At 41.3% G+C, this 10,470-nt stretch overlaps 1 protein-coding gene across 15 annotated transcripts in view; it reads right to left on the bottom strand.

Annotated features, from left to right (window-relative positions):
• Window positions 1-10,470, bottom strand: part of FHOD3 (formin homology 2 domain containing 3) — a 681,582-nt gene that overhangs the window by 153,973 nt on the left and 517,139 nt on the right. For 10 of the 15 annotated variants that reach the window (XM_025210988.1, XM_025210991.1, XM_025210999.1 and 7 more), the window contains 2 exons: window positions 9,585-9,959; window positions 1,732-1,857 (listed from right to left, as the gene is read on the bottom strand). The exons of 1 other annotated variant lie outside the window; for it this stretch is intronic. In XM_025210988.1, coding sequence (XP_025066773.1) covers window positions 1,732-1,857; window positions 9,585-9,959 — 501 coding nt within the window. The remainder of the gene's footprint in view (window positions 1-1,731; window positions 1,858-9,584; window positions 9,960-10,470) is intronic. 4 more of the 15 variants (XM_025211000.1, XM_006029524.3, XM_006029525.3 and 1 more) reach the window with 2 other exon arrangements.

Here is a 10,470-nt window from a genome sequence, read left to right as displayed (position 1 = left end):
ACCGCTCTAATTAAAGTGCCCCTCCCATATGTAAAGCACCCTCTCCCCCCCCAGAGCACATGTAAAGATGCCCTAGCTTTCAGATTTTAACATAGAAGTTCCTCACTGTCTTAATGTTGATGTCTATTACATATGCAAGGAAGTGTTAGCTTTTAAATGAATTTCTTGTAAATGAATTAGTTCTATTCTACAAGCACCTACAAACAACAAAAAGCCTTGAAACAACTGTTCTTCTTTACAATAATTATAGATGAATAATCTAAGAGCTTCCAAAGAACTGGAATGCATGTCGGCATCTGTTTTTTCTAAGGTGCAAGACAGCCAGGGAGCTGCTTTGGAGTCTTTTGTTCTGGTTTTGTTTGACAATAATTTGACTCAGATTGGGAAAGATGAATCCAGCCAAGTTGGTGTAGGAAGATGAGCAAATGAAAAATGGTATCTTTCACCACAGGTATATTTAATGTAATTACTCACTTGAAGCTATATTAAATCAATACCTTGTGGGTGGAAACATTTATACATTGAAGAATTTGACATGAACTGCCCTAAACAGAAGACTCAACTGTGGAAAAGACTGAATGCAGCAAGTAATTTAAAAAATCCTGAGAAAAGAATGCCAAGGATAATTAAACTCATTAAAAGATGATTTGGTAATTAAACTTTAGTGGCAAAAGACTCTAGGAAATACTTCGGTATAGGTAGATTGGTTAGAGGCAGCAGGAACCAATTTACACAGGGAGCAAGAGGCTTTGCTTACAACAAAGCAAGTCAATGGCCTAGATTAGAATTTAAGGTTTGAGGCAAAGGAGGCCTTATTAGCTGCTAACTTGCAGAAAGCTTTTGATAAATTAGGGGACAATTTGGCAACATGTGAACCTTAGCCCATCAGACCTTATTGGAAATTATTTAAGGTTAACCAGCCTTGACAGCAGTATAATTAAAAGCTCCTACCTCTCCCTCTTTAACCCAGCATGATATCCTTTGGAGTTGTCATTTACTTTCAAGCAGTAACAGTTGGTTAATTTTTGGTGGTCTAAAACCTCTAGCCAAATAGAATTTCTTGCATGTATCCATAACATTCTTTCTTTCTATATTTCTTCTAAGTGCCTTAGTGGACCATAAATTCATCACGGTATTTTGATTGCTCATAGACAGCATTTTTTAAAAAGAGTTAGTTAGTAAGTTAGTATGTGGTTCTCTCAAATATGGTGGGAAACAGTTAGCTTGCAATTTGAAAAATATGAAATGAATGGCACTTTTTCAAGAAAATGACGGTCTAAAGTTATGCCGTGGGAAATCTGAGCTAGTACATACTCTGAAGAAGTTCAACTTGATTTAACTTGGTCTGTATTGGAGCTGAAATGTGTAAGACATTAAAATGGGGCAAAATACAAATTAGCTTTAATTAGCTTTTAATGCCTATAAATTGTATTACTTGGAAATAATCCTATTTTAACTGTTGCAAATAGAAGAAGCAAGGTAGGGTGGAACTAGATGTAGCATCTAAGAACTGCACCGCAAGAAATCCATCTAAGGTGAGTGATAGAAGAAAACATTTCCAGGTCTTGGTAAATTATCTTTCCAAAACTTAGAACAGACCTGACTAGAAATTCTTTTTAAAATTCAGATAAGAAAAAACATGTTATCATTCCCATTATCTCCTTTTTTTTTCTCTGTGTGTAGGAACAGACTCATAATACAAATTTAATTATGAGGACCTTTCTTACAAACCTTTCAGTTTTTGTCTCCTGTGGTGGTGAGAGGACTGCCCCAGAACGAGAAGTAGGTGTTGTAGGTGCACTTAGTCCAGAGTGAGGTTGGGCAGAAGAATAAAAGTTGCTGCCATAGCTACTGTATCTTAAGTTGCCAAAACAAGAGGTGGGAGGCAGAAGGGAGAGAAAAGTGAAAAGAGACAGAAAATAATCAGTCAGCAAGTGGACGTGAGGCAGAGAGCCCTCTTTACTCGTAAATGGGGAACAAAGGATACTCCAGAACTTTGTCAACTTTTAAGTTTCTAAGTACAGTGTCTTTAGTTCCAAACTTTGAAAAAGGTAGCCTATCAGCTGAATTTAATATAAACCATATCAAGGGCATTTTAAATATTGCATGTGGAGTTACTGGTATGAAGGTTAAAAGAGATTAGAATGCAACTTTAAAAGAAACAGCTGCAAGTTGGAATATGTAACTGACTGCTCAGTTAGTCAGAAATTTATTGCCTAGTTCAGAATCTGATAATCAACCATTAGAAAAGGAACCAAAAAGATCAATATCAGAAGTATCATTCCTAGCAAAATAAAGGAAAACACCAGTATTCCCCATGTGTCATCAGAACACGGACTCACATGATTTGCTAATGTTTATGCTATAAATGAAAAGCATCCAAATTCATTTACATTAAAACACTCAGTATTTTCTTTCCCCACCCCCAATCATTTCCCCATCATTTCTTATGATGCCTGTAAAAAATCATCACCGCAGTTAAAAAGGCATGTCTCCGGAAGTACGGCTTTAGGAATTTCTACCATCCATTCACTCCATTAAAAAAAAAATGTTGAACTTCAATATGAGCTTACTGATCAAAGAAAAATTGTTTCCAGGACTCTTGGAATGGTCACCTCCCCAGAGCCCCATGCATCAATGTTTTCCTCCTGGCTTTTCTACTGAGTGGAAAAGGCAACTACCCTACTTTTATGTGCCTCCTAACCGCTCCACTGTCATAATTAAATGACATGCCAAGGATGTGTAAGAGGCTCTGGATTTGGAAAAGTTATAGCATTCCTTTTTACTTTTCACTAGAGAGAAAGGCACCTTTCTTATTAGGATTTTATCCCATCTGGTAGGTGGATTATTCCATAAAGTCAACCCACCAAAATGATGAAAGTCCAGGCAAGAAAAGTACAATGTCACTTTTGTTTTAACAGCTCATTACATTAAATTGACCTTGTTTATCTTGTCCCTCATCTTCCCTCTTAAAATGTCAGCATGGTGTACCTTCTCTTCATCCAGGCATTTTATCTGAACACCTAGGTGTCTTTTTCAGCTAAATTTAATCTTGCTTCACATGAAGATCCAAACATTCTTTGGAATATAATCTGCAGCACAGACCACCATGATCAGAGTTAAGGCTAGAGTTAAATTTAAAAGATAAGGGAGGAAGGGATTTTACCACGAATACATCTTCCTCACATTGTTTACTTTATGACAGCATGCGTGTTTTAACTCATTCCTCAAGCCTGTGAGTCGGCTTCAGGATGATTTCCCTGAATAGAGAAGGAGACATCAGGAGAAGGAACTAAATGGAGACTTTCTATACAAAACGAAAATCTGGGAACTTACTTTCTATTAGTTTCTGTGGACCAGAATCTGCTTGGGAAATGGACAGAGACCTGGAGGGTGTGCATAGCACAGGTCCTCCTTTGTTATAGACACATGAAGTTGCTATTGGTCTTTGCTTTGACATGGATTCAATTTGTGGCCAGAAACAAATCAATCAATTTATATACCTCTCCGTCTCAAACTAAGAAGTGAAGATAACAGTTAAAAACACTTCATAGGCTGTTGTGAGGATTAATTCTTGTAAAAGGCTTTGAGAAAGGAAACCCTCTATGTTGACCAAGTATTAAGCAATGGAATAGTAAAGCTCAGTTGTGTTTGAAGCATATTAGGGTTATATAGCCTGCAATAACTAACTAATAGTTATTAAAGGTTCCTATGTCTGTCGGCGATAAATGACATTGGTGCGGGTTCAAAACTACAGAAGCCTTATTAAACTACTTATTAAAAATAATAATTACAGGTTGAAATTTGTCATAGCATGTTAAAATTCAGTAAATTATTTTGTATTAAAAAACCAATAAAAATAAAATTTTAGTTTATACAAAATATTTACCAGATGGCTATTGAAAACATATGCAATGAGGACTTGCTAGCATGTGCAATAAGGGCAGTATAACTACTAATTTGCTGTTAAACCTCTGAGTGTTATTAATAAGCAATTATTTTATAAATATGATTGTAACTATATTTTATAAATATGATTATGTAAATAACTTTAGAAAACTTATTCAAGTTTATAGTTGAAAGCTTTAATTTAAAATGTTATTTTCATTTGAAGTATAAAAACCACCCTTTCATTTCTTTCCAATTTGTTCTAGACTATTTTAATATTTATATTTAATGCACTTGAGGCCAAGATGATACCCCTGTGATGGGATACCAACTGGAAGAAATTACATCTGTGCTCTTGATGAAGGAGATTCTATTCCTTGCTGCTCCCCTCCCCTCCCACTCCAAAATGTACAAGTGTTCATTCTTCAGAGACAGTTTGTCTTTCAAGGGAGATCTTCCAGGTGCCAAGCTGGAAGCTCTTTCCCCGAGACGGGGTAGGTTTCCTCTGGGAGAGACTGAATGACTGCTTGTATGCTCCTAGTTTCTACCAGGAAAGCAGGGATTCTCCAGCAGAAACATAATGCCTGCATGTAGCCTATCACATTTAACAGGCCCAATATGCTCAGCAGCTGGATGTGCTTTACTTTAGCAGCCTATGGTTAATCATCCTAAGCAATGACACAGGACAGCTTCTTCAAGGTTAGGGACAGAAATGATGCATAAACTGGTATAAGTGGTCTGAAACCACTTCAAATCAGTAACACAACAGAAGTTCAGTCCACAAAGAACACTTTTAAATGGCCAAAACCAATTTAAGATAAACCTGGATGGATGTAGTATCAGACTTAACTGACGCAGGTTAAATCAGTTTATTCAACTTCTGTCCCAGATCCCCTCCAGATTCAAGTTGACTCACAGTCCTTCAGCATCCCAGGATGCTTTGTACCTTCCCTACAACCCCTTCTCCCCCCTCCCTCCCAACAGGGTGGGTAGGCTAGCCTTGGCTCAAGCAGCCTGCTCCAGCTGAGCAGGAAGGTGTGCTCTAGCCGCCCCCCCTCCCGGTTCTGTCCTGGGCCACTGCAGGCATGTGGCTGCATCTCCAGAATCAAAAGTAAATGCTTGTTCACTTGCTTATTGGTTCAATCTATGCAGCTTATACTAACCTGTGAAAACTGAATCAATTCAGTCTCAGTCTTTTTGACTGTCTGTACTGAGCCCAAAAGATGAAAAGTGATCACAGAAACAGATTTAAAGCACCACAAACCTACATGCACACTGTCTTACTGATCATCTGTATTCCTCTCAAGTCCCTAGATAGATGTGATTTAGCTTGAGTGCCTCCTGTAAGACTTTAGGGGATAAAAACCCTCCAATTCCCAGGGTACGTCTATGCTGCTGTTTGAACTGACTCTTAGGCTCACTCTTAGCTTGTCTTACACCTCAGGAAAAATAGATGCCTTCCCATCTACATCACTTTACTGCAGTTGCATACCAAACACAGAAGGAAAGAGAAGTAATGAATGGTCAGACTGATTTGTAGAGGAACTTCACCCAAGCCCTTCTAGGACCAAGTCTGCTGGCTACTTCTCCTCCTCCAGTTTGGCTCTATTACAGTTCAGTAGAGCAGGAAGTCTAATGCTGGCAAACTCCCTGTGCTTGTGACTATAATCCAAAATGAATTCTGAACACGCTGCAAGGGTAGGGCTTGACTTCAGGCCCTGAAACCTGGGAAAGCTTCTGGAGGCAGCTGGACTGCTGCTGGGGTAAGCAGAGGGTTTTTAATGTTGTCGGCCCATGGGACAACCTGACACAGCTGTACAGACATGCCCTCAGTCAGTCAATACTGGTCTGTAGCATCTGGCAGGCCTTCCTCTCCTCACTCTCCCTAGTGCTGATCTTTTAACAGTTCCCAGTTCTCAGGCTTGGCAACAGTATTTGGTCTGAGGACTCAGCCTTTCACAGCTCTAAACCTGGCTGTTGTGTATGTTGGGATGTTCTTCTAAGTCATTTTTTCACCTTTGCTCCTTCGTTTCTTTTATAAATTCCTTTGATCTAATGTTATGCCTTTAGGCAAGGTAATAACACAAAAATCCTGGTATTTATAAGAAATACAAATATTTTTCATTTATGAGACTTCAAGGTAATTATGCTTGTCAGAATAGTTTCTTAATTTTTGCTGCATGGTTTTGTTTTCTGTAGATATAAACCATACCATGATTTATACATGTCTTTACCAGCTGGAAATTGGATTGCTGTGATGTGATCTGCATAGAATTACACCATCAAACAAGCCAATTGCAATAAATGCAAAACATGGTTGCTTTCCTATAAAGCTGCATTTACACAGGCAGCATGCTATACCACTTTTCCATCCCCTGAACTACTGCTTAAATACCTCTGAGGATCTGGGTCTGAGAGACGTGAGTCATATCTTTATTTTCCACTATAGCAGAGACATTAATCTGAGGCAATCAAGCTAACAGGCATTCCCCAATACACAAGGAAAATATTCTCAATGAAGAACCCTTAGTTTCCTACCTCAATTGCCATAGTCCAGACAGTTATGCTACACGTTGACAAGATACTTCAAGTCAAATATATTCTCCCCAGGCCTTTAATGTCACAGTAGGTGTGGCTTTTGGATGCCATATGAGAAGTTCCACTTACAGCATTAAGTAGACTTCAGTGGCAGGAAGGATGGGTTTAAAAGGTGTTTAAGATGTAAATTCTACTGAACTGCTATTATACCATTCTGCCTGTGTTTGTGGTGCGTATTTTATTCTATGCACCATGCTAAAAGTTTAATGGCAAGAGTCTTTGAGAATCAGGAGTTTCAAAGCTGAAATGCAAGATTTTCAAAAGCACTTGGCATTGGATTGACTCCTGACTCTACTCCCAGAATGCAGCAGGAGTTTTACAACCAAGTTCAAGAGAAGCAGAGTCAGGCAAATCTTGAAAATTCTCCCATTATTAACAATCAAACTTGTTTGGTGTATTTTGTGTTTTCTTTATGTCTGCCCCTTTCCCAGAGGCAGAAAAGAACTGCTTGTCTTTTTTGCTGATTGGGCTAATGGCTGATCTGCTATCCATCAAAGCCAGAAGGTTAAAGAAAGCATCTCTAGAGACAATCCTCTACCCAAGTGGTTCTCAAGCTTTTTAGGCTCTAGGCACCCCTCCAAAATTTTGCAAAATTTAATGCAACTCCATTAAACCGCCCTTAATTGAAATATATTATACATATTACACACTTTATAATTCTGTTATTAATTCATGTGTTATCAATCAATCAGGTCACTGTAATATTATATTCACCCCACTGTTACCACAGCCAGGGCCAGGTGGATCTTTGCTGTGTACTGCTTACACAGCCAGATTGGGAAGCGACTGTGGCACCAGTATGTGCTCTTGTCATAGCTCTTCCTGGTCCGACCCTGCATGGAAACTTCTGGAAGCAGACATGCAGGGTAGATGGAGTTGTTCTGCATGCCTCTGCTTTCAGACTAGTGCTTGCAGTAGCAAGGTGTGCTTGTCTGCATTACAGTACACAGGTGGGCACACCATTTCTGCTGCAGCTCTTCCTGGTTTGGCTCCAATGTGCTTCCTAAAAACATGCAATGCAGTGCTACCTGATGGCAGCAGCATTTATCTCCAAGCTGCCACCACCATGGAGTGGACTGCCCCACATACCTCTGTTTTCAGGAGATATGTCAGAGTCAAACCAGAAAGAGCTACAGCAGAAGCTTCCACAGCCACTTGTCACTTTCCAACCTGACTCCTGACAGCAGAGATACGGGCAGTGCCACAGGTTCTTACAGCACTCCAGTTGAGACCTCATTTGAATTAGTATCTGGCTTGTGGGTTTAAGTCTTCACACTGCCTGTCAGTCTAATTAATCCTCACACAGCTAACCCGCACAACAACATTATACGTAAACACATTACAGTGTTATTTGTTTTTTAACAGCTCATTAGTACTTTTATTTTATCCTTCCTCTTCCCCTTTAAACTGCCAGCAGTGCAGAGCCCCTCTTCAGAAAAAGAATGCCAAGGCTAAAGGGGTATCATTAAGAGATGGAAGTCGGGTAGGGCCTGGGAGCACAAGTTGCATTGATAAAAAGCAGTGGATACCAGAAAGATCACTATTTAGGTGAACTGGTATGGGGCGGGTGTGGGGGGGGCAGAATTAATGGAGCTAACTGACTTGATTAGCACCCTCTGAACACATGGAAATCATTTCCATGCACCCCGAAAGTGTTCATCCATCCCCTCCACTAGCCCTTCCTCCCTGGTGCACCAATGTAAAATGCCTCTGTCCCTGTCTCATTGGCCTCTGTACTTCTAGGAATCAGTCTCCTTGTTCAGTTATGCAACTTTGGCAGACTCAGGTCTACTTAAAACTCTGTCCAGCCTCTCATTATGAGGAAGTGACACCAGACACCCCACCTTAAACTAGGCCCCAGATCCCATGAAAAGGATTTGAAAAATGAAGATGGCCAGGGTAAAACTCCACTGCAGTTATTAAGCAACAGGAGACATGTTGGAACCTGCTTATTTAATCTACTGGTTCTTTCTACTATGCAAAACATATGTGCATTATCAGCAAAGGAAGATCACTATCAAGAAGTAGAGGAGGCCTAGTAGAAAATAGAAAGAAGGAACATTTCAATTCCAAAGGAACCTCAATTTTTAATGTGTGATTAGCAGGGATCTGCATTTTTCATTTTCCACAGAAAAACAGAGAAAACCACAGACTCCCTGTTTTTCTGGGAGAAAAAGTGGATTTCTCTTTTTAGCAGAGAAATCCGCAGTCTCTGCTTTTGCAAAGAGGTCTTGCAGGCTGGCACAGCTCCAGCCTGCAAGAGCCAATTGCAAAAAGGGTGAGAAACCCCAGCCCTGCCCGGAGGGGAAGGGAGAGGCGGGAGGGTGGGGCCTGACCCTCTGAGGCAGCCAAGGGTGGGCTCAGGCTCAGGCTCACTCTTTGCCCCTGGAGCACAGAGGTAAGTGAGGGTGTGGGGCAGGGCTGGGGAAGATGGTTAGGGCTGAGGGAGTGGGGGGGTGTTGCTGGCCCCAGGCAGCACATCACAGCTGGGAGCAGGGCCAGGGGGTGAGGGCAGGGGTGTCCATCAGCGAGGGGGCTTTGCGGGCAAGCAATGCGGGGTACAGTGTGGTGGTGCCAGCCACGTGCAGGCTGCACTGCCATTGCCGTGCCCAGTGCCACTTGCCCACAAAGCCGTGTAGGTGGCCGTGGGATGGTAGCGCAGGGTGCAATGGCAGAGTTGTGGTGGCGGCCTCCGTGTGCAAACCTACTGTCGGGCTGGCCGGCATGTGTGTGGCCCACAGAGTGGCATCCCTGTCCTCACCCCCTGTCCCTGCTCCTGGGAGTGGGCACAGGGGCACACTCCCCCCCTTCTTGATCTACCCCCTAGCACCTTCCCTTTTCCCCGCCCTGCCCTGTCCCTTCCTCCCACACACACTTACCTGCTGGGGTATGCATTATATATCTTGAAGAGGAACCGGGTGAAATAATGGCAACAAAGACCAAAGAGGGAGTATCAATCAAGTTAAAATATGGGCTCACATGACTAAAACTAATACAGCATGTTCTAGAAGCAACGCACCACAGCATACAGTACTATAAAGCTCTTGAAAGGTATTTTTCATTTATCTAAAAATTAATATCAGCTGTGTAAAATCTACCTGTTTTCCCTCATCACCTCTGTTTCCTTTCCTTTTCCAGGTGCTGGAGATTTTTCAAAGTCATAGGAGAAAAGGTGAAAAGGACTGTGTGGTACATAAGGCAATTTTTCTACTGTTGGAGATGCCTTTGGTGTAATGGATGCCGATGAATTTTGGTAGTTTGAAGAAACTGATGCAGGTGAGGATGGTGATGAACAAATAGAATGACAGTATGAGACAGATGAATCAGCAAGAGAAGGTGAGTTGCTAGATGGACTCTTTGCTTTAGAGTGTGAGGGAGGCTTCTCAGCTTGGAAAACAGAACTCGAGACAGTCGAAGAATCGGAACTCTGTGAAAGGGTTTCACTTGCAACCTCCTGTGCATCTGGAACCTCACTGTAGGGGAAAGTGTTGCAAGGAAGAAAAGAGGGTAGGCAGAGCAAACAAGTAAAAAGGACATCAAAAGATCAAATAATTACAGGTGGTGGTGGGAGGGAGGGGGGAGGGAGTCTGAAAGAGTCAAGCCAAAAAAAAGCTTCTCAAATGTAGCCTTTTACCATCACTTAAAAAAGCCAAGAAGCACAGGGCTTGGTATCCTAAAGGATAATGCTAAGGGTTTTCTGGGGATCTGAAAAACTGAGATTGGAAGGGTTTGGCTGAGGAAGGGAAGGGATTTAATTACAGAAATTCAGAGTTTGTAATCTAGTCTTTTCCAACTTTTCCACTACTCTTTTCTGTGCTATCTGCAAGTGAAAGGGAAGCTGGTTTTTGCACCAGAGAAGTACAAAATAACCATACTATACTGGAGCATCTCACCCACAGAGCAGATCATTTAGTATTTATTCTGTATGCCCTGTAATGCCCACTTATGTCATTATAACCTGGTAGTCTCATATAACATCACTTA

Source organism: Alligator sinensis, unplaced genomic scaffold (genome assembly GCF_000455745.1).
Source record: "Alligator sinensis unplaced genomic scaffold, ASM45574v1 scaffold285_2, whole genome shotgun sequence".
In the NCBI taxonomy this organism is placed as follows: domain Eukaryota; kingdom Metazoa; phylum Chordata; order Crocodylia; family Alligatoridae; genus Alligator; species Alligator sinensis.
The sequence above is the reverse complement of the archived record's forward strand: the minus strand, read 5'-3'. Positions and strand labels throughout refer to the sequence as shown.